Below are 24,973 nucleotides of genomic sequence, written 5' to 3'. Positions count from 1 at the left end.
AAAACAAATCCTGCCTTAATGTTTACAGAGTAAAAGACTCAACATTTTCTTGATTGAAACACATTTTGTGGGGCGCCTGGGTGGCTCAGATGGTTAAGCGTCTGCCTTCGGCTCAGGTCACGATCCCAGGGTCCTGGGATCGAGTCCCGCATCGGGCTCCCTGCTCCTTGGAAGCCTGCTTCTCCCTCTGCCTTTCTCTCTTGCTCTGTCTCTCATGAATAAAAAAAAAAAAAAAAAAAAAAAAACTTAAAAAAAAAAAAAAGAAACACATTTTGTGTTTAGCTAAATAGATGGAATTATTTTAATCTAATTAATTTAATTATTTAATCCACTTACCAGACTATAAAAAGTACTTATATCTGTTGACCCACTAATGCCATTTCCGCAGATTTAACCTTAGAAAATGTTTTTTTAAATATCTATAGTCGTGAACATGCTCTTTGCAATATTATTTGTAACATGAGAACATCTAGAAATAACCTAAATGATCTCTGAAAGAGTTACCTATAGTATGCACATCGGTTTGATGGAATTCGATGCAGCCATCACAAATGATCACGCCAGACACTATTGAGTAAAACAAAAAAATGCTTACGCACACTGTTGAACAAAAAACAGGTCACCAAGTAGTAGCTGTACCATCATTACAGCTATTTGAAAAATGTGTACCTGCGGAAGACTGGATGAGAAGAGAAAAAAGAACCACAGTGGTGTTAGGATTCTAAACCTGTCGTGTTTTAACTTCTCTGTATGGTAAATCGTACAATTTCTTATCCTGATTCGAATTATAAGATCACATTTGTTGACATTTTGTCAGCCGCTTATTTCATTTACTAATATAATACTACATCTAAGAGATTTTTTTTTGAGGATCAGCATAGTCTGAAGTTTTCTTGAGTTCATCAAAGAAACCAGGCCAAACCCAAGTTCGACAGTCAAGGGATAGATCCTGTTTTATTGGTGATCATTAGACAAAAATGTGTCTTGAAAGCCTTGGGAAATTTGCTCTGTTCAGGTAGGTACCAGGGATGCAGACACACATCTGGCACGTGGCGCACTTCACTAGCCCCCCTCGCAGATAGCTCTCAGCAGTACAAGTTTTCACAGGAGATTTTTTGTTTTTTTGTTTATTTTTTCAAAAGCAGAAATAATGGGAGAACAGCTATTTCAGTGTATTTATTCTGTTCCATTTCTCATGTTGGGAGAACTTGAAGCTAGGAAAAAATAAGACCATAGAAAATGCAGATCATGCCAAAGCAGTTGACTAGATCCTCTGAACCTTCAAAAAGGCTGGTTTGGGGACAAATTCTAAGTGGATTCCTAGTTATCAATCCCCTTAAATACATTGAGAATTCTCCTGAATTGCATCTTGCAAGAGAGCAAAGAGTGGAAAAGTATAATAAACCAGTCCTTAAGCTGTACCAACCACACACTCACATGCATGAAGCAAACAGAGAGGAATGAGGTGTATTAGAATGACCATTTGTATGCAATCTGAATCTTGGGTTTATATCACTGAAAGTGAAAAGAGTTTTGAGACAGAGAAACAAAAAGTCAAAAGCCCAGCACTCAGATTGTATTTTGGGAGAATCACACTCAAATGTCTGGCACCAGGCACTGGCATAATTGTTTTTGGAAAAATAAGGAATCTTAGATTTTAATAGTTATTAAAGAGCCCACAAATAGGCTGCTTTCAGATCTTTCTTGTCAGTGTGGCAAAGAGTAAGATAAATTGACAGGGAGGGTGTCAGCTCATCTGTTGCCAGTTCGTCTGTGAGCATGTTCAAGAAAGCAAGAATTACTGGAGAATTAACCCCAGAAGTGTGCATTCATGTAGAGTTTCCTATCGTATGAGACTGCATTGACATGGATTTGCTTCAACACAAAGATAGCCTTTTTGTTCATACGATAGTATAAATTCAGCATAAATTTCATATACATACATGAGAAGTTTTTGTTCTCAGTTAAGTGTGTCTCTCTTGTCCTGCTTGTTTTGTTGAGCCTAATCCAGTTAAGTGTTGGTTAGGGACTGGGGATTTGTGGTGTAGAAAGCTCCGCAGCTAATCAGCCAGAGTGGAGGACAGTAGTTCAGGGGAAGGGCTTAATCACTTTCGCTTTTCAAATTATAAACTCCTGGTTAGCCTTGTTTTCTTCTGTTCGAGAAGACAGACGCAATGAGAAAAAAACAAGAGGGTCCTCTGTAACTCCCTAAGTCATCTCTGGATTCTTAATATCTCTCAGAGTGTCTGGCCTATAATATTTGTTCAGTAAATTTTTTAAATTAAATAAATGAATGAGGTGATGAATAAAGTCGGTTCATTGCTGTGTATATGGAATACAAGGCTTCAGCTAGCTCGAGGTTTAAAAATAGTGCAAGATGTCATTTATAATGCCCGTTTTCAGATGTAGCATGATACGAATTATAGCGGTCTTCTTAAAAGGAAGCACTTTGCTCAATAGTGGGATATGGATATAATGGGGAGGAAAAGTACCTAGAATTGCATGTGATCATTTTATGTACACAAATCCAAGAAGACCTTTGCTTTTAAAATCATAACATGGTTCCCGTTTCTCTTTCTTGCTGTACTCCAAAATAAAGTGCTTGGGGTCTGTATATTTTCTCAGTTTGTGAAAAGATATGTGAAAAATAAAAACTGTCTCCTTGAAGCTCAAAGTAGGAGCATGAAATATTAAAAGGACATTCTGTGTTTTAGATGGCCCTCTTGTGGTAACAAGGTCAAACTGTCCCAAATGAAGCCGGTGTTGGCAACTTCCTGATTTGAGCAGCCATCATGACAAACTTCAATAGGAGGAGTCAAAATTGAGCAGACACATGAGAAATGATCCATTTTCACCCTTTCCCCAGGGACTCCGTCCACAATTAACAGATATAAACCAAATAGACAGTAACAAAAACTAATCTTTTTCCCTCTGCTTCATGTATCTACCAAGTGAATCTCTAATGATCAGAAACATAGCACTTGGAAACATTTTACTAAAAAGCTATCAAGTTTTACCTTTTATACTTTTACTTGTAAATAATTTCAGATAGCACAGATGTTGCAAAAATAGAACCAAGAGTTCCTGCCTATCTGTCACCCGGTTTACCTAAATATTAACCACTCACACGACCGTGTCATCACTTACAAAACAAATTGGCGGTGATATTCTGCTATTAGCCAGTCTACACACTTCAGTGAGATTTCACCAGTTTCTCTACCAATATCCTTTCTCTGACCCCAGGATCATTCAGTCGGTGACAGTGTTTCATCGTCCTTTGCCTTTCACGGCCTTGATACTTTTAAGAGAGTACTGATTAGTTATTTCGTAAAACATTCCCCCCCTTCGGTTTGTCTGATGTTTTGTCATGATTAAATTCAGGTTATGCAGTCTCAGCAATAATAAACGAAAGTGATGTGGTGGCCTTTTTATCGGTGCGTCCTATCAATGGATACATGATGCCATTATGTCTTCTTGGCGTTATTAACTTTGATCACTTGGTTAAAGTGGGGCCTGCCAGGTCTCTTCACTGTAAAGTTACTGTTTTTCCCTTGGTAATTAATAAGTACATCAACATAATTTAAATTAGATGTCTTACCATAATTCATATCAAATATGCATTTTCTTTCTCATGGAAGTCCTATTGAGATGGGGTTATAACTTGTGCACTCAATGAGGAACTCAAGTTATTCGGTGTCTTTTTTTTTTTTTTTTTGCAAATGATCTTTTCCCCTTTCGCGTGTGGCCTTCTACCACCAGTCTTGCACTTTAAGTCAAAATCCTCGGAAAGATTCTCTTTGCCCATGTTGACTGAGCCCCCTGCGCTTCATGACCTCATAGGTATGTCGAGAGTACCAGCGAGGCAATTGCAACAGAGGAGAAAACGACTGTCGGTTTGCTCATCCTGCTGACAGCACAATGATTGACACCAATGACAACACAGTCACCGTGTGCATGGATTACATCAAAGGGAGATGCTCACGGGAAAAGTGCAAATACTTTCACCCTCCCGCACATCTGCAAGCCAAGATCAAGGCTGCCCAGTACCAGGTCAACCAGGCTGCAGCAGCTCAGGCTGCAGCCACTGCAGCCGCCATGGTGAGTAGTGGCCCCGGCTCTGTCTCTGCTAGCCGCCAGACTGAACCACTGTATCTGACTACAAGCTGTTCCTTTATTAACCTTTCAATTTTTTTTTCTTTCTTCTTTTTTTTTTTTTTTTGCTGAAGATATGTTTGTTCAGGTATCCCCGACAATACATAATGAAGTTAACCATTCACAGATGTGAGGGTAACTCCTCAAATGGTTCCGATTGCTCCTACCCTTGGCCTAACTCTTACTACTCTGTCTTATTCTGGATATAGGGTTTCTGAAATTTCCGCTTTGTAAAGAACACCCGTCTCCTTTTTCAACCTAACGATACTGCCATTTTCGGTCCTCTTATTTTTCTGTGTGCCATCTAATCAGCCGTTGTTCCCCTTCGGTGTGTTCTTTTGCACATCAAGGCTCTTCTCTACATGTATCTTGCTTTTAACAAGAACATAATCTGGAACTATTTAGGAGAATTACTTAAGCAAAATTGTTCTGAGGATTAGCCACCAGATTTTCAACCGTGTGCTACCTAGATCGTCTTAAGTCATGTTGTGGCTTTAAACATAATTGTCAAACTAGAGAAGCTTGGCTTTGCCATCGTACAGAAAGGAGAAAGACAGACAGCAGTACTCAAGGAGTTAGAGATTGGATCCTTTAGAGCAGATCCCTATATTCTTAAGGTAAATTTTAATGTGATCTAATAGCTGATTTTAATGAGTCCATTCTTTGTTCTTTGCTTAGCTGTTTTAATGTTGTCCTTTTTTTTACATAAATATATATGACTTAGTCATGAAGATATTCATAACACATACTGTGTGGTATTCACAGCACAGTAAAATAATCACGAGAGAGGTCTTTTCTGTGTTTGTTTACGGATACTTGAGCAAAAATACAGAAGGCAGACTCTCTCCTCCTCTCTTCCTTTCACTCTTTTTTTTTTTTCTGTTAGAGTATCTTGTTTGTAATTAACTACAAAGAGGAGTTATCCTCCCAATAACAACTCAGTAGTGCCTTTATTGTGCATGCTTAGTCTTGTTATTCGTTGTATATGGCATTCCGATGATTTGTTTTTTTATTTGTTTTTTCTCACCTACCCAAAAATGCACTGCTGCCCCCATGATGCACCTCTGCTTGCTGTTTATGTTAATGCGCTTGAACCCCACTGGCCCATTGCCATCATGTGCTCGCTGCCTGCTAATTAAGACTCAGTCGGCTGTCAAATCACTGAAGCGACCCCTCGAGGCAACCTTTGACCTGGTACTATGACCTTTCACCTTTTAGCTTGGCATGTAGCTTTATTGTAGATACAAGTTTTTTTTTTATCAATTTAAAAATATATATTCCTTTTTCTGTTATAAAATTGTAAAGTGCAATGAAAAACTGAGTGTGGTTTCCTGACAAAATTAGTGGGAAGACTATACTATAAGTACCTGGACAGATATCATACCATGAAAGATTCCAAAAGACCAGCAGCCCACATTCAGTTTAACTACATTGTAGAATGTTCTAGTGAAATACTTTAAGGACATTAAAAATGTATTTTTGACTGTATATTTATGTACCTGTTGGTTAGCATGGCTTTAGTGATAGAATTATTTATTTGTAAATATTTATAGTTTAGTGTTTAAGAAAAAAAAAAAACTTGCATGCTCTGGGATATTTGCATGTCTAGGTAGGTCTGGGGGGAGGAGCAGAGTGGAAATAGTTTTTATTTTACCTGTTTCGGTCACTCTGTACAATTAACAATTAACATTGCTTATACTCGTCAATCCTCATGGAGCTCGCAGTGCAGCTTTTCTTCTTTCCCCAAATCAGTGGCTTCTCACAGAAAGCCTGAAGCATTATGGGACTTAAAACACTTTAACACATTATAACATGTGCTCTCGTCCTAGTGGGGTTTTTTTTTTGGTTTGGTTTGGTTTGGGTTTTTTGTTTTTTTGTTTTTTGTTTTTTTTTTGGACAAAAATAATGCTTCCTTTAAAGCCTTTATCTTGCCTTTTTTTTTTTCTTTCATTTTTGTTGATTGGATTTTTTTTCCCCCTGGGTAGTTCAGTGCTCTGCTGCTTGCTTGCTCATGCTTCCTAACAATTTTAGCCTTCAACTGATTTTTCTTTTTTCTTTTTCTCTTTTTACTGGTATTTGTTTTTTATACTCATTCACTGAACAGGGAATTCCTCAAGCTGTACTTCCCCCATTACCAAAGAGGCCTGCTCTTGAAAAAACCAACGGTGCCACCGCAGTCTTTAACACTGGTATTTTCCAATACCAACAGGCTCTAGCCAACATGCAGTTGCAACAACATACAGCATTTCTCCCACCAGGTAAGGGGTCTGAGCTTGTTAATGAACAAATCTGACGAGCTGCAGAGAGTTGTGCTGGTAGAACAGATAAGCCTTGCCCCCAGTTTGCTGTTAGCCGTAGATAAGGTGAAAGGTAAGGTGGTCAACAGTGGAAACTTACCTGAGGTATCTCATGTGGTTTTCCTTAAAAACGGAGAATTTTAGCTTAATGAGAAGTGGATTAAAGATCAGTGTGATGTGTTATATATTTCTTTTTGTTTGTGTAATTTGGAATTGAAATACAGTTCTCTCTTTTTTTTTTTCCTCCTTCCTCAACACTGTTATATGTCTGTCAAGCTATTTTATGACACTTCCTGCTGTAAGACCCCTTTGCCGTCATGATTCCATAGAGTAAATCTGAATTCGATGAAATGACACTTGCAGTTTTGATTTTTATTTTTCAGCCTTTTTGTTTTCAAGGTGGAGAATAAAAACAAAAACAAAACAAAACAACAACAAAAACTGACTCTGTGTTCCAGAGCTCTTCAAAAGTGCTCTTATTGGTACCAATCAGTACATTGCTTAAAATCATTTTTTGCTCCTGAGCTAATATTGAAATTCTCCTAAGTGCCCAGGGAGGTTTACGTCTACTATTGAGTTATACGTTTGTGGTTTCAGTTGATTTCAACTTAGTGACATAAGCATACTCTAGTGCTATCCACAAGGGTATAAAATTTAGAAACAATCAGTCATTTAATTACTTGAAAATTTATTATTTTTACTCTTCGTACAGAAGAAGAAATACATATTAAACTTCTTAAAACCTGGAAAATACATATTTCAGAAAATACACATTAAACTTCTCATAATCTGGAATTCAACTAACTGGAGACTAATCCCATTTTCTCTTTCCCTCTTAACCTTTCTGAAATAACTACCATGGGTTCAGAGATGTATTTAATAAAATGATTTTATCTTACTAATTAAATTAATAAATGAATGACGAGGTGTGTAGGTCAGAGGTCCAGCATCATTAGTATATTACCCTATATTGACAGTATTTAAATGCATTAGGTTCATAATGCTGTGAGGGAATGTGATCACTTATTTTTGAATCATGAACAAAAGAATAAATTACATTCACGGTAATTTTTACTGCTAAGCACAACTTTTTATACAGTGTATCTCCGAAAGCTGGCCATCCAGATGTAGAATATGTAGCAACATTCAGTGAACCGGCGTATCTGGAGTATTCCATGAATTAAAATAGCATATGCCTTAGGCGCCATGGATAAAATGTTTGTACTCACGAAATAAGATCTAGCAAGTTGCAGTTTGTCCATTGTAGAATATAAATTAAATCATTTTGATCTGTAAGGTATTTATGCATTCAGAGGAGAAAAATCTCTCATATCTTACATATTTCTCCTATATTTTATAAGATTAAAAATTTTTTCTCAACATATATAGGTCTTCGGAGATTTCCAGAATTTAATCTTTTTGCTTTTATATAAAAATTGCCATACCCCTAGATTTATGCCATCTTCAATAAATAATCTATCAATTTTTCTATAGCCAGATCACTAAAGTTTAAAGAGATTGTGGGTAGCTACCATTATCTCTTTGAAGAAATTAAAGATTATTTTTGTCTGTTTATTTTCATTGAATAAAACATTGCCATTCAAAGTGAGTGTCTTTAAAATCTAAAAATAAAAGAATCTAACTTCTTCCATATATTATTTAAGGAAATCTAACATTTCTATCTTATTACATGGGTTTTATGTTAGTTTCTCCAACAACATTCTGATGACTAAGGACTTTTCTAAATAAGCTTAACCATTAATTGAATTTATGCAATGATATTTATGACAGTAATCCCTCCCTAGAAAGGCTTTTAGTGTGTGGATAAGACAGAGCAAAAGAAGCTAAGTAAGGATCAAGTTAGGGAAAAACAATAAACACATTCATAATTTGAAATCATACTTATCTCTCTCTTCTAGAAACTAAGCATTGTTAATTTAAATAAAATGTGTCACATATATTGAAGTGTGCTGAAAATGTTAAGATATATTTGCATTTTATGATGAATTTTGCATCAGAGATATTCTATATTCTGTTCTTGATATTTCTAATAAATATGATATGAAATTATTGCAATAGTAATATAAGATTACACCTATTTGTAACCCAGTTTAAAGGGCTTAACCTTTATTAGTCACATAATCAGAAGTAGGTAAAACCTTAGTCATTCTTTTAAACTATTGTCATTATTTGTCATATGTGCTTGAGTACAAAAAAAATTGGCTGTATGACATTAGAAGGTTAAAATGGATAACCCATCTTTACTTCTGCCAAACCACTTTGTCAGCCAGCCAGAAAGGAAAGAAATGTAATGCAGAGAATGTAAACTAAAATGCCTTAGGGGCCAGGCAGGAAACATAAACAAATGAAACAAGAAATAAATTAGGAACTGTAGGGCCTGGGAGGCACTGGGGAGCACAGGCCCAATCTAAAGGGGGACGGTGAATGTTTTGACTTAGCCTTTAATTGCCTCAGAGGAATATCTGCCTGGCAGGTTGTACCTGTTGTACACTGCACATCCTTTGTGGCTCCATCTACTTTATAGGGTAGTTGTGTCTCTGCCTCCCATGCAAGCCTGCACAATCTAATGTAGTGGCCTTGATGTCCAGGGTTGCCAGATCTTGTGACTTTTTTTTTTCTTCTAGTTATTCACCTCATTTGGATGTTTATATGTGAAATTTCTCAATTTTTAAAAATTTTCCAGCTAATCCAATTTTTAAATACTCTTTAAGAACTACAGGAAATCCGTCCTACCACAAATTGATGTAATCTCATATATAATACCTGGGAGAAAAGGAAGTTTATTTTCCAAAGACTATGTTACTCTGCAGGCATACAGATGAATTATATGATCAGAGCATCCTAACTGCCCACAATATAATAATTTGGAAGGTATATTCTGAAGGCTCTATTGGAACTGAAAAGAAAATAGAAGTTATTTATTTTTTTGTAGCTTAGAGTTTTAGAGCTCTGTAGTCTCTTGCTTCACTAATAACTTCAGTGGTATGTAGGTCTATTCATTGAAGTTACAGTGAAGTATAGTTGTCTAAATCATTAGAGGAGGTGATTGTATACAGACTAGGTTGCCGGCAAAAGATCGGGGTCCAGTGGCAAGCCAGGTAGCTAGCTAAAAACAAATTACTATATATCATAACTTTTAATAGCAAAAGTGGACTTACGTGGCACCTACGCATCTATCCATCCATGCATGCATGCATACATCCATTTATCCATCTATCCGTCCAACCATCTATCTTTTCTTCCTTCTTATCCTCCTTCCCTCCTTTGTCTCTCACCCTCCTTCCCTCCCTTCCTCTTTTCCTTCCCCGTTTTCCATCCATCCATCTACCCATCCACCCACTCATTGATCCATCCATCCACCCACCCACCCACCCCTCCATCCATTCACTGAATCAATGCCACATGGTAGACCAGTGTTGACACTAGGGATTACAAACTTATGACCCAGGAGCTAAATCTAGAATCCAAAAATATTTGTCTAGGAGTGTTTAAATAAAAACAAAATGTCAATCCTTTAGAAGGTCTGCATGCTCTCCAGTTCCAAGTTCCACGACTCCCTACGGCTTCTGGCCCAGTTGTTTCACACATTTTGTTCAAAAGAGCTACCTCTATTGAGTGTTTGCTCTGTGCCATACTACACTGGATACTTTATATACATTATCTCACATTTGTTCTCACAACAACCCTCAAAGGTTGGCATTAATAGTCCCATTTTACCAGTGAGTAATTCGGCACCTAGAGAGGTCCAGTGATTTGCTCCAAGTTGCATGGCTTGTAAGGTTTAGATAGAACTTGAAATCAGGTCGGGGGGATCTCAGTCAGTCTCTTAACTTCTATGAGCTTTACATGAAGTCCTAAAAAGTGATTTGGCCTAAAAGATGAACGAGGCCTTATTGATACCCTGACTCCATGACTGGTGTTTTATACCCTCCATCTCATTTAAAAATAAATGCAAATATTAGATTAAGTTCACATTCAAGTTTCTTTTTTTTTTTTTAAGTTTTAGATATATATACTACCTTTTTTTTTAAATCTTCACCCTTTAAGACCAAATTGAATATTCATACAGATCATGCATAATCTAGGGTCTACTTAGGTTGTTGGTATGAATTTCACCCCCAAGATTAGAGTAGGTAAGAAATGTCACTGTTACGTACATCAGTTTATTTTCTTGAATTTAAATTAAGTCCGCGTCTAAACTCTAAGCTCACTGTGTTGGATAGAAATACCAGACATTGCTAGGATTCCAGAACCCCCTTCTCACATCTCCTCCCTCCCATCCCCACCCTCAAAGAGAGGTCCTATGAGGTCCAGTAGGGTAGACAGGCTGCCCATTCTCCATCTTTAGCGGGCACTGGTCACGCTGCTGTGATCCTTGCCCATGCTTACAGGGTCTCAACGAGGCAGGCACTCCAGAGTTCCTGAGGCTGCCTTGGGTACAGGCATGCCTACCTGAGCGCCTTGGCCTCATAAGCAGCCCATTCCCTTGACAGCCTGTGCCTGTGGGGTGGTTGTGGAAGAACAGGCCATGTGTCCCAACTACTCATGACCCTGCAGACTCCCCCTCTCTGTACCTTGAGGAATTTTTCTCCCTGTTCTCCCTCACCATTTGTGCTTACTTCCTATTCTCAAAAACACACCTCTCTTCTCTCCTCCTAGTATACTGCCCTCAGTGTGGGCTTGTGATTTAAAACCATCTAAAAATATATGTGCTTTAAGCAACTTCAGCTTTGGCTTATATTGCAATTTACCAGATAGAAAGCAACAGAAGGCCAGGAGATTTTCTTTGGGGGGCGGGGAGTGAGAGGGGAGGTGCAGGGGGCTGAAAACAGAAAAAAATTCCCAGCTTGTCACTTTTACTATAATTAATGAAATTAATGCAGATGGTGTACTTGAAACTCAGCATAGTGATTATAAATCAGGCTTGGGAGTTTAAATCCAGCTCCACCACAAGTTATAATCTCTCTCCATACCTTGTTTTTTTTCATCTATAAATGGGGATACTAATGGTAATTATTTCATAAGGTTGGGTTTAAATGAGTTTTAAACAATTTCATATAACATTCTCTTAAAGCACTTTCATAGGCAGGTCTAAGAGTTTAGAATAAAGCCTGGAATGTAATAAGCACTAGGTTTTATTTGTTATTTCTTGAATTCACTAAGCAATCGAATAGAATTCAAAACATAGAAACAAACTGTATGAAGCTGTTGCTGTTTTGGATATCAATTTTGAGATTAATTCAATTGATTGTGAATTTTGAGCCCTAAGTGACACAAGTTTAGTCCTAAATGATACAAATTTTAGAAAATCCTAAATCAGCTTTATACTTGTAGCCATACATAGGCTTGAATTACCACATCCAAATTCGAACCTCTCCGTTAAAATCCTTTTTCTCTCTTCTACTTCTTTCCCTTCTCCTTGAAGTATTCTTAACTGTGCATGAATCGCATTTGTGAATTACCTTCCTACTTGTTTTCCCTGCATCTTCAAACAGTAATGCATTCCTCAAAAACACATCATTCTGCTGTGCAAATATCTTCATAGGGGAAATTTGAAATTGACAAATACATTCACTTAAAATTTGCCTTGTGTTGAAAATTAAAGAAAAAAATTTCAATTGGCTATTTGTGTATCGTTATTAGTAAATCAACCCAATTTGATGTAAAGATGGATATTATGGTCATTTCAAAGTGATTTTTGGTTTTGGTAAGTGGGTCCTACAGCATTATGTCTTCATTTTTGTGAGTTACTGCACCTGGCTAGTATTTTCATTGCTGCCTTATGTTTATTTGCTGCAATTCCCTCTCAAAACTGTGTGCACTGGTTATAATGGTAATAAGGAAGATAACTCAAACTAAAATTCAAATCACAGAAGCTTTAGACAGATAGGAGAGTTAACTCATTTTCAGCATGTGCAGGCTAAATTACGCATGGGAGAAATAGAATAGGCAAATTGCAGCATAATAATACACAGTAAGTTTAAAACATATAACCTGTACAGTATTTAAACTGGCTTTAATATTCCTTGAATACCACATTATTGTTTCTCATACATCCTCTCATTCCTCTCTTTCCCAGTCCTCGTTTCCCACCTTGAGAGGATAATGATTTCACAGCATCTAGACTCAGGATTAAATTTCGCTTGCTCTACTGTCTCCAGTTAACGTCTTTGTTATTACTGGTCTGTTTTTGTTGTTGTCTTTCACAAGTCTTTGACTCGGTAGCAGTAGCAAATGATGGAGATCTTCAAGTTTCTCAAAAAAAAAAAAAAAAATGCCTTTCAGGGTAATATCACTCCACCTGAGAGGATGCCTCCCTCGCTCCTTGGCCGAGCTGAATCACTGATCATTGTGCCCACGGTCTAATTGTGATAACAGACTAATTGCAGCTGTTACGGGGATGCCAGCTCAGTAATCTGTGTTTCTCAATGGCAGCTTTGTTTTGTAGGGCCATCTCTGACAAGACTCAATTGGCAGATATTTTTCTAACAAATGTTCATCCCAGATGCTGCTAGTGTTTAAATAGGATGTGCCAAGATTTAGATAGAAATATAAAATCATTTGATATTTTAAAACCTAGAAATCTAAAATAATCTCAGAGAAAGAACAGTAGTTCTTTATGTGGGGAAGTGCCCGGTGCTTGGTAAAAACAAAAAAAAAAACATTTTGTACTGTTTATATGTAAAAGAGAACAGGGCCTATATTTGTAATACTTTAACACCATGGTTGGAACAATGGAAGCATCACTGTTAAGCCCCCATATGCGATGCAGATACCTTCATTATCTCCCATTCAGGGTTTTCACTGAAGTCTAATCAACGATTTTTTGTATGTGCAATTTTCTAGAACGTTTGCTGTTCTAGGAAGTCCTGAAGGTCTAACCCAGCAGTGAAAACCAGCCTGTTTCCCCAGATACCTATTAAGCAAACCACTTTGAGACTTATAAGTTAGATCCCCTCTAAAGGTTTTTTCTACATTTAAATTCCAAACAAAGGCAATGCAGAAGTTTCACTTTCTCTTTATGCATAATTTATTGCTTGGTATCCCTCCAAATAAAATCCCTGTGCGGATGGATGATCGCCACCCCTTCCATGTCTGTGTGGTTGCTGCTAGAGTGAGCAGGGAAATAAAACCAAGGGAATGAAAATGGATATTTTGGTTTTATTACATCGTTAAGCCAGTTTTGTGCATTGGATTATCTAGCATGTTAGTAATAAATGGTTTCTCTAATTATTTAACATGTGCGCAATATAAAGAAAATGTGTAATACAGTCATATGCTAAAGTCAGGAATAGCAAAGCCGCCAGATGGCTAGTAACCAGATTAAAACAAAACAAATCACAATACGATTTTTAAAAAAATGAAGCAAGTCCGAACTTTTCCCAAAATACTTTTATTTTTAGGCAGCGATTAGAAACAAAGTGTACCAGCACACAGTTAAACTGGCTTTTATTCTTCACCTGAGACTAGTTCTAATTGATCACTGTGCTATTGTATGATTTGATTGTGCTGACAGTTACATGCCACTGTTCCCATAATAACAATTTTTCTTCTTTGTTCAAATGAATTTCCTAATGACACGTGTGATGGGATGTTTTAATTCTTTTCCCTTTTCAAATCCACCTTCCTGTTGCAATGCATGATGGGCAGGCTCAATATTGTGCATGACACCCGCTGCAAGTGTTGGTAGGTCCCAGCTTTGTTTCTTGATTATCTTAAACCTATGGTGCACCTCACAGCCCCTCAAAATCCACTGCTAAGTTTTAACTTGTATCTATTGGGCAAGTCCATTTCCCTTTTACTAACACCTGTCAATTAAATGCCATTTTCTATTTAATTGACATGGACTCACACAAATGTTTTCTTTACACACAAGTTTCCTTCAGTCACCTTTGGTGGATTTTGATTGGACTATGAGTTCTGGTCTGTAAAAAAAAAAAAAAAAAAAAAAAAAAAACCTGTATCGTAAAAGTAATATACTGTGTATTTTTATAATAATGAGTAAGAAAAAATACGTTCATTCAAACAGATAACTGTATAAATGAAGTAAATACCTGTATTTTGATGTAGATTTTGAATGTCTGACTGTGAACACTATATAAAATTCTTGTTTTTGACGTAGCAAATTAAGCCTGTTGTGTCAATTTTCTTGATTTGATGGTAACAAGCTTTTTTTCCCCTTTTTTTTCTCTTTCATCCCCCTTCCCCTTCTCTCCTTGGAATGTTGTCCCGCTTTGCGCTGTGATTGCATGTCACTCGCTGGTGATGATGTCCCGTCACATGGCTTATTGCTGTGATAAATACCATGCCCCATTATCGCCTCCATGTTGCCATGGTTTCCATATTGCTACACTCTTCTGTATGTTTGCTTATCTGATTTTCCCTCCGAAAGTTCCCATGGTGCACGGTGCTACGCCAGCCACTGTGTCCGCAGCAACAACATCTGCCACAAGTGTTCCCTTCGCTGCAACAGCCACAGCCAACCAGGTTTGCTAATTTACAGCTTTGTTTCTTAAAAACCAACTCTAATAGAGCTCGGTCCGACAGCCCTTACGCACGTGGCTTTCCCATTGAGGTCAGTGGGAATCGTGTGTACGTGAGGGCTGTGGTGGGTGCTTGAATAGCATGGGGTTTCAAAGATACCTCTTGTTGGCCTACACATTCTCTCTATGATGAGCAGCAGAATGCTTTGATGCCATTTATAAGTGCTCCAGAGTTGTCGCGGCTCCGTTTCTAAAGCTACTAAAATGATATTTACACAAGCAATTCTCACTGGGTCTCCATCGTGCAGGGATTTTGACCGGTCAAAAATGCAGCTAATTTTAGGTGTCCATTATCAATATTTGGTATATACTGTTTCTTAGTTCTTGCCTAAATTCTTCATAAAAGGCAAAATGTTTAAAAATACGTTATATATGCCACAAATGACCAGTCTTGTAAATAGAGTTTGTTGCAAATTCATGACGGTTTTGTTTGATAAGCAGACTGTATGTTCAAAATAATTTAAATTGGCGTCCAGGTTTTGATTCTCAGTGCTTTCAAGGAAAAACAAACACAAAAACAAAACAAAAAAAACCCCCACATGCTCTTATTTCTGTAAGAAAATCTAAGCATAGATTTTGGAGAGTTATGAAGGAAAAAAAGACATCAAAGATGGTAAATTGAGTCATTCTGTGTTCCATACATGTTTGTAGAGTAATGGTTTCACAGTTTACTCGTAAGTAAGTGGGATCTGTTTCAGAAACTTGAATTTTGTGACGTGGAAGACTGACTATTTAAAAGAAAATGATTATTAAAATACTTAAAGTTTAAAAATTGACCTTGGCTCAGCCAGCATTCTCTGATCCTATTTTAAATTGTGCCCTAGAAAATAACGGTTGAATCAGTCAAACTTAGGTGAAGGAGGTTTTGGCTTTAACGTATATAGGTGTGTTTGTTACAGAAGCAAAGTTCAGTATGGTTAATAGCATGTGAAAAAATCCAGAGCCAAATCAAGTTTCAGATAACCCACGGACTACGGGTAAATGTAGCCAAATGAAGCAAAGGAGTCAACATGTGGCCCCTTGGGCAGAGAAGGCCAATTAAGTGCCATCTGAATTGGTATTTACTGCTGTGAGAAGCCGGCAATCCCGCTCTCTACCGGACACCACGTCCTGTTGGAGAACCGTAAGCTATTAGCGTAGCCATTAAAAACTTTCAAAAGCAGCCTGCCAAAATGGATGTAGTTTAAAGTTTCAGGCAAGCTTTAAACATTTCTTGGCAAAAAACCATTAGTTTTTCTGAAGCTTGTCAAAATAGCCCTGGATTTATGCTAACACATCAGACTCATTTACAAGAATTCTAGATTGTGCATATGTGGCATGTTAGTAAGTAATCTATGGCAGAAATTTCTTAATGGATTCAACGCGATCCATTTATGGTGCAAATTGATGATGCTGAGCTCTGTGCGTTTACCACGTATGACGACAGAATTGCTGGTGTAAGCCGAACTATAGCAAAGCAAATTCCAACATGCCCTGGGCCACCTGGGTTGTAGGGGACACTTTACTTTTTGCATTGTGCTGTGACCATTTCATGCATAATCTTGGGTCTTCGTACTGTTTTACAACCAAAGGAAAGAAAAGGGAAATGGATATATATATAGACACATATATTATATCTACATATACATACATATGTATATGCCTACAGTATATTAGCAATGCTGGAAATAGCTGATGCCACAAAATGCAGCCTGCATGCATGCAGAAGTTTATAGCTGGCCCTTCATCTGCATCGATTGGTGTTGAAGGTCCTTGGTATGTTTCGACAGCCCCTTCCTTGATGCTTCTACACTGTTGGGTGCAACATCCTGTCCTGCAGCAGCAGGAAAAATGGTATGAGAAGCTTCATTATGCTTGGAGCGCATTTTCGTGCCATTTGCCAATGCTATAAAAATTGTGTAAAGATGTCAGCTGAGAAATGGAAATAAAATAGAAGCATATTAATTTACACTCCAGACTGTGGATTATAATATGTTGAATTAGTCTAGGACATCTAAATTGAAACAACAACAACAACGAAATGCCTTCACGGACGTGATTTCGCTCTTCTCCCATCACCCTTGCCGAGATGGGACGAGCGCCATTTTACAGACGAAGAAGCTTTTAAGCATCGAGTAATTAAGTGCTTGGCTCAAGGTTACACAGCCAAGAAATGGATCCACTAGGGTTAGAACCCGTGCTTTCAGTCCTCTGACTGCCTCACGCTACCGCACTGCCTGTTCCCAGGTTAGCGGCCACAGTTCTGGGTTGGAGGAGAATCAGGCTACAAATTGGAAGGTCATTGCTTTGGGGACCATTGCGATGAGGCACCTGTATATTGATTTCTTACTGTGTTTTCTCTCAAGTTTTTTAAATTCTCGTGCCCATTTAAAATACGATAAATTGTGCCATCAGGATTCAGAAATGGGTTCTGAAATGAACCTAGGCTCCCATCGGGTTCCTTTGAAGTACTCCTTTAAAATTCCTACCTGGTATTTTTAATTAAAAAAAAAAAAAAAGCTAGAAACCATATGTTGAACAAAAATGTTAGAAATCGGTTGCACAGAAGTAGGCAAGGCATTTCCTACTTGGATTTCTGGATGACTGCCTAAGTGAAACCACAGGTGTGTGTGTGTAGGCCAACAAAAAGGGCTTCTTTCAATTACTGCTGTGCATGAATTTTTGATAGTTTTACTTCTCTTACTTCCTAAAAACTGATAACATTTATAGAATAGTATTTAACACAAAGATTTTAAACAATGAGTTGCTACCTTGATATTAAGTTTACATTAACTTACTGTTATGTTGGCCAGATAAGGACTGTCACCTCACAGCTGAATTTCACTTCTCTTAAAAAAATTTAATATTAAAATGTTTTCATCTCTTGGTTGTTGGCTTGCTTGCATGGATCATTCATCAGATAATTTTTTATTTGCTAGATACCCATAATATCTGCCGAACATCTGACTAGCCACAAGTATGTAACCCAGATGTAGAATTTTCATCACTAAACAGTAAGTTCATTATGTCATATATAGTGTGTATTTATTCGTAGTGGTTTTTTAAGATAACCTTGGTATGCTGCGCTGCAGAAAATTTTGCAAAATTTTTATGAGAAAATATTTATATGTTTTATTTTATTTTAATTATTTTTTTAAATTCAGTATCATCAGATACTTACTGAACACCTGCCTAGTGACTGGCACAGTTCTATACGTAGAAGGTACAGACAAATTAAACAAAGCTTAGGTGAATGAATGTACTTAGAAAGCAGCATCTGTTTCAGTACTGAAGGTTTTGAGTGGAATAAGGAATTTTTATCTTAAATGGGTTATCTTTATTTTTTATTTATCCTTATCTTTATCTTTATTTTTATCTTTATTATATCTTTTATTTTTATCTTAAATGGGTTATGAGGAATTTTATTATACACATTTATAATACATATGTTAATATCACTTAAATATACATAATACTTAGGGAAAATAAATTTTGTTGATTAGATTGTTATTTTTATTAGAAATAAACACAAGCATGAAGAAAAAAATATGACTTAAAACTAAATAGGTGGTATCGATCTGAAAAGCCCAGGTAGTAGATATTTGTGGCTGTGTGGGCCACATGGCTTCTGTTGCCACTTTTTTCTGTTGGAGCTCTTCAGCTCTGCCCCTGTAGCATGAGAGCAGCCAGAGATGATATGGAAATGAAAGGTGTGGCTCTGTCCCAATAAAACTTTATTTACAAAGCTAGGCAGCAGGCCTGGTTTGGCTCACAGGTAGTAGTTTGCTGAGCCCTGGTGTAGGTCATCATTTTTTTAAATATTTTTTAATTTTTTGCTAAATCCTAAATGAGAACATGTACCCACTTCCCCCCATGCTTCACTGCACACACACGCACACACACACACAGGGTTATTTGAACGTAGAGTCGGACTTTTTTTTTTTTTTTAAAGATTTTACTTACTCATTTGAGGGGGAGAGAGAGGGAGAGCACAAGTAGGGGGAGGAGCAGAGGGAGAGGGCGAAGCAGGCTCCCCACTGAGCAGGGAGCCCAATGTGGGGCTCAATCCCAGGACCCTGGGATCATGCCCTGAGCTGAAAGCAGATGCTTAACCCACTGAGCCACCCAGGCGCCCAAGAGTCGGACTTAAATAGATGTATACACACACTCATATCTATGCATACACATATCCGTGTATTCCGTGCATTCATACGTATCCGAATGAATTTTAGGTACTTCAAAATAGTCACCTTAGAGGATTGCATAATTCTGAAGATGTTGCCATTGCTCAAAAAATAACTTGAAAGTCTTGTGATTTTCCTTCAGACACATTGACTTAGATACTTGTGAAAGGTGGCCATTTTTCATCCTTAGAGGATCTGTTTTATTCAGAATACATGCATTCAATCTATCATATCTGCTCAGAATATTCTTTATACTTAAAAAGAGCCATCGTGTTTAAAACTGAATCTGGTAATAAGATGGGTGATCCTTCTTTCTTGCTTCCCTCCATGTATCTGTTCATGAACACACTTAAAAATGATTTTTTTGTGCTGCTATGTATTACTATGTGCTACCATGTCAGTGAGATAAAGTGAATAGACAATGGGATAAAGATGGAAATTTCAGCACACTATGTTAAAATACGAGAGTTTTGGGGTGCCTGGGTGGCTCAGTCATTAAGCGTCTGCCTTCGGCTCAGGTCATGATCCCAGGGTCCTGGGATCGAGCCCTGCATTGGGCTCCCTGCTCGGCGGGAGGCCTGCTTCTCCCTCTTCTACCCTCTCTGCTGTGTTTCCTCTCTCGCTGGGTCTCTCTCTCTGTCAAATAAATAAGTAAATAAATCTTTAAAATACGAGAGCTTTGAACAGATTTCTCTTGGAGCAAAGATGAAGGAGCAACTTCTTCCAGCAGAGTCAGCAAATAAGTGAATTGGGGCAGTGGTGGTTGCTATAGAGAGAAGGGAGGATTGAGGGCCTTTCCAAAGAAGGGACAGTGTGTGTGAGTGAGAAGATGGTGGCAGAGAACCAGTTCTGAGGCCCTTGTGATCATAATCCACAGCAATAACTGGACAAAGGTTGAGCCCATGCAGGAGAAGAAGATAGACACAATTTGAGAGCAATCCAAGAAGTACTACCAAAGACATGCTGCAATCATGAATTAAATTATTGAACATGATTTTTGTCTACTTCAGAAACTTTGTCAATAATCTGATAATAAATTATCCTGAACAAGAGCCACATTTTTGAATAAGCACATTACTTTGTAGTATGTAGGTTTGGAAGAAGAGTTCTCCTTTTGACATGTTTTAAAAAAGATCGACTTTAAGCTTTTGTAGTCAATTGGGTATGTTTGGAATATGTATATGTAACTATGTTTAGTTCTGAGCCATAATCCAGGTTGAAAAAAAATGATACCAAGTGGCCGTAAATTCATCAATTAGCAAACCAGATTTGTCTGTTTTGAAAACTTAGAGTCTTAATGTTCTGTTTATTTGTCAAATGATTGCTCATTTTCATGAGTAGTTGCAATAATTAAACTGGTTGTTGAGTGTAGCAAAATGGTGACTTCTTTCATTCGCAAGATTGTATTCTAAAGCATACTTTTAATATTTAAAGATCCTCTGATGAGAACAAAAGTTCATGTAAAAACTGGAACTGTTAATTCACAAGTACACTGTAATATCTCTTCCACCTTAATTTGTCAGGAGCATAAGAGATTTTTATTTTTCTTGGCTTTGGGGGGAAAAAAAATCCCAAACTTTATCCAAAACAGTTATTTAAAGTATAATTTTTCCCCAAAACATATACTGTGCTAATGAAGCACCCAAATATGATGAGTCATGTTTAATAGGACTTACTGTTGCATGGACTTTAATTTTGTAGGACCAGATGATTACTCTTGCAACCTATTAAACCATAAAAGAGACGGATTAAAGTGAGCTTAAGTTCTGCCCCCCAATGACGGCGCTCAAAACGAGCTCTACTACATTCTGCCCCTTGATTCTGCAAATATATTTTATACTTTTAGGTCAGTATTGGGTAATATTTGAGCAAAGCCCACAATTTTATTAAGTTGTGCATGTCCTGTTATTCTCTTAGAGGTGTAAATTTAGGTCCACTTGTACTCGTGAAGTGTTTTTTGTTCTTATATGAAGCTAGAACAACATACGTGTATTTACACTTGAAATCAAGAAATACAATTTTTATATTCAGTATATATTGGAAACTGCTTTATTGTCTGTTTTAACAAAGTTTATCTCTCTTTCCCTTGTAGATCATACTAAAGAGGAAAGGACAGTGTGCTTGGTTAGAGTAAAGGACGAGGTCATTAGCCATATTGTATATACCGTCAAGCAACACACACAAAAACCCCTCAGCCACAAGACATCCACATATTGCATGTTAACCAGAAGAAAAGACACCATGGAAATCCACTGCACACTGTTGCCTATACACTTTGTACATTTAATTGATATTTGTGCTGAGGTGATATTCCTGTCTAAAAGAACAACATCGTCTTTCTTTTCTAGCACAGAGTTATGCATTAAAATATGCATACCTAATTAGTTTCCTATATATTCATGCCATCTTGAAAAGACAGACTGTGGTGTAACCATGATTCTATTATGTATTGGTACGTCTGTAGACCAAGATATAATTTTTTAAAAATAAGTTTATTTCTTTCAAGGTTTACAAATAACAAAGGTGCACCTTGTATTTAAAATTGCCATTATAGATGAGAGCGTGCATGCACAGTCATTTTTGTTTGAGAGTAATATTTTTAATGTAATAGATTTTAAGATGCGGTGAGGGAGGGATCTGACAGAGATGAATGTGCCAAGCAAAACCACAACTGTGTATCTTTTAAAGCACATCATGGCTTTAAGTACCATGTTGTTAAGGATTCTCATGAAGTGCCATAGACTGTATATCAAATTAGAGTATTATTTCTTCAGTGTTATTGTTTTCAGAGCCACATTTTGTTGCTTCTCTGCTAGTACTAATCAGTCAAAGGGCACCATTCTTTTTTTCTTCTTTTCTTTTTTTTTTTGAAACCAAAGCTGTCTCAGAAATGGCCAATTTAACTCTACAGTAACAATAGACAGCACAACACAAACTCTCTCAATACAGATAAACTCACACATACTGGAGATATATATAATAGATATATATATATAAAATTATTTTAATGCATTGTAGTGTAATATTTCTGCATACTATACTGTATAACATGTTATTCAAAAGGGATATGCCATTTCTGAGACACGATAACAAAAAAAAAATGTTTGAGGAAATTATTTTGCTTCTATTTATAGCTCTGTCAAAAGTCAAAAGACTATAAATGCTTTGCAAAAATGGTTTCACATTTGCTTAAACGCTTCATCACAGTCACATTTAAAATAGTGACTCTAAACAGAGAAGAAAGCAGCACTGTCATCAGATGCATGATAAACCAAAATATGAAAATGGGAAATGTTTAATTAACCTAGTAATCGGGTGGGTTAAGTACATGGGTGAATTTTATATGTGATTTGTTTTGTTTTGTTTTGTTCTGATTAACTGCTTATAGCCTTAGAAAGCCTTTTACAAAATTAAAAAAAAAAAATAGATGTGCATTCAGTTTTTAAGAATGGATTCATCCAAAGGAATTCCTTTTTTTTTGTGGTTTGGATGTTGCAGCTAGTAAAGGATATTTTTGCTCTGTTCAGCAGTTCTAAAAATTGCTGAAGTAGGGGCTAGGTCACTGGTAGTTATAGTATGGAATGGGAGAAGTGAAAGTTCGGTTATAGAACTTTCCATACTTCCAAGTTTACTGCAAGTTTTTATGCTTGAGAGAGATGCTTTCTAATATAAGACTGATGTGTTGATTTTACTGATTGTACTGTACATCTATTAAAGCCTTAGATTATTACATTACGGGTTGGAACCCATACCAATGTAATTTCAATCATGTTAAGAGAGTAATGGTGACTTCACATGTTATTGTAGTTAGTTACATTATAGAATATTACTTATTTTTCTTGTTAAAATGTAGTTTTTCATTTCCTACATTTATTAGATTTCATTTTCTATTAACAATTGAATACCATTTCAGTTTATAGACTATTGTTTTATTAGATTTTACCGATGAATTTTTCAAAATACAAAAAAAAATTAGTTTTTCCTTCATAACATACTCAGTTTTGAATTACATGTAGTGTCATACGAATATTCGTATTATTGTTAACTAAATGATTTATATTTTACTGATTTAATATTAAAGTGTAAGAATGTCAGTCATTGTTAGTTCTTGTCTAGTTTTCATTAAAAGAACAAAGATCTTTTATATGGATATCTTATAAATATATAATCATTGCTAAGTAAGAAGTTAAGTTGTTGCTATCGCAACAATCCTGGCAGACAATTGAGTAATATTTTGATGATTTATTTTGTTTGTAATTAGTTATTATAAGAAGATCTAGATCCTAGATATTAGAATAAAATTTATTTTCTACTGTATCCATTTCAAATGTTAAAGTATTGTTTAATATTTTTGAAATCCCTGAATATCAGGCCTTGTTATAAATAAGCTGCATAATCAATAAATAGAACAAGGGACTTTTTGTTGATAATCCAAATACTCAAAGTTTACGTAATGAGAATTATAGCGTGTGTGCAAACTCTTGAGGGTTGATTATGCTGCAATTTAGCATGTTGGAACGTCTAGAGAGAAGGTTGACTTTTTGCACTTCTGTATATAGTCAAAAGAGAGAAACCTGTATAATAGTAAGATCTTATTTTGAATAAAAACGTCTATAATTACAAGGAGTTTTGTTAAGGCTAATAAAATGACAGACTGAGCAAAATTGCTTGCAAAAGTGGCACAGAGTTAGCACTCCATATCCCTTCAAACATGTTGCTTTGCTTTATTGTGGACAGCTTGTAGTTTGCCAGGATTTTTTCAGCTGGAAAGATATGCCATCCTTCCGAGATCTCATGACTGACAAAAACTCCATTGGGCCAAATCTGCCTGAAGATCATTACCAAAAATAGCAGGTACTTCAACCATTAAGGTGAAATCATGGATCAGATATTCCGTACATTTTTCAAAACTGCATGTTTAAAACTTCAACGAAAAAAAAAAAAAAAAACAAGACAGAAAGAACTATACTGAGGACATATATTATACAAATCAGTTTCTGCCAATTTCAGTGGTTTATTGTTCACAAAAAAAAAAAAAGAAATCTTCAAAACAAGTATTGACTTTCACAAAATTTAAACCATAAACAGGCAAACCAAACAGCACACCGTAGCTATAGTTATGTGATTGTTTTTTAATTGCCGTAGGATCCTGTTCTTTCAGCAGGTGAAAAATAAAACACAGTTCAAATTTCACGGTTTTAATTTTCAACTCAGAAGCACTCAAAAAAGCAAATGTGATAATGGGCACTTGTTTAATGAATTTGTGTATCCAGCCTTCACTCCAGCTGGTTATCATGTTGCACTTATCAGCAACCCACCCGCTTTCATCTGCTGAAAGGACAGATGTGCTTGGTTTTACTATTATGTAATCACAACTTACTTTCTGCTTGTAGTTGCTTAAAATTATGTATTTTGTCTTGGGCTGCAATTTGTTTTATGCTTATTTTATTATTACTGCAGTAGTTGACTTTGCTGTATGGAAAAATAAAGTGAAATTGCCCTAATAAAACTTCTCTTTCTTAAGTATATTTGTGTATCTGAGACTGAAGAGTAAATTATTTTTGCGCGTTTCAAGCATTCATGCCTGTCTTTAGGAACATATTGATATGAAAATTCATCATCTGGTTTTAACCAATTGCGAGGAAGGCGTTTGCTATTTTTTCACTAACTGTCCTTTGGCACCGGGAGTGAATCTGAATCACAACGTATTACCCAGTATTTTCTGAAAACTCTTGCCGTCCCCGCCCCTGATACTTCAAGTACTGTCTGATATTATTTTAGGTATAGGGGAGGGAAA

The 24,973-nt window shown here is 36.6% G+C and overlaps 1 protein-coding gene across 22 annotated transcripts in view; it reads left to right on the top strand.

Annotated features, from left to right (window-relative positions):
• Positions 1–24,704, top strand: part of MBNL1 (muscleblind like splicing regulator 1) — a 179,709-nt gene extending 155,005 nt beyond the window's left edge. For 12 of the 22 annotated variants that reach the window (XM_045903538.3, XM_045903520.3, XM_054504355.2 and 9 more), the window contains 7 exons: positions 3,841–4,098; positions 5,293–5,346; positions 6,257–6,410; positions 14,121–14,156; positions 14,863–14,957; positions 17,932–18,006; positions 21,269–24,704. In XM_045903538.3, coding sequence (XP_045759494.1) covers positions 3,841–4,098; positions 5,293–5,346; positions 6,257–6,410; positions 14,121–14,156; positions 14,863–14,957; positions 17,932–17,988 — 654 coding nt within the window. In that variant the 3' untranslated portion in view covers positions 17,989–18,006; positions 21,269–24,704. Of the gene's footprint in view, positions 1–3,840; positions 4,099–5,292; positions 5,347–6,256; positions 6,411–6,725; positions 14,160–14,862; positions 14,958–17,931; positions 18,007–21,268 lie in introns of those variants that run through there. The other 10 variants (XM_045903528.3, XM_045903526.3, XM_045903525.3 and 7 more) reach the window with 10 other exon arrangements.
• The last annotated feature ends 269 nt before the right edge of the window (positions 24,705–24,973 follow it).

This window comes from Mirounga angustirostris, unplaced genomic scaffold (assembly GCF_029215605.1).
Source record: "Mirounga angustirostris isolate CCGP_5_RB_7025 unplaced genomic scaffold, mMirAng1.0.hap1 SCAF_1, whole genome shotgun sequence".
Taxonomy (NCBI): domain Eukaryota; kingdom Metazoa; phylum Chordata; class Mammalia; order Carnivora; family Phocidae; genus Mirounga; species Mirounga angustirostris.
The sequence above is the reverse complement of the archived record's forward strand: the minus strand, read 5'-3'. Positions and strand labels throughout refer to the sequence as shown.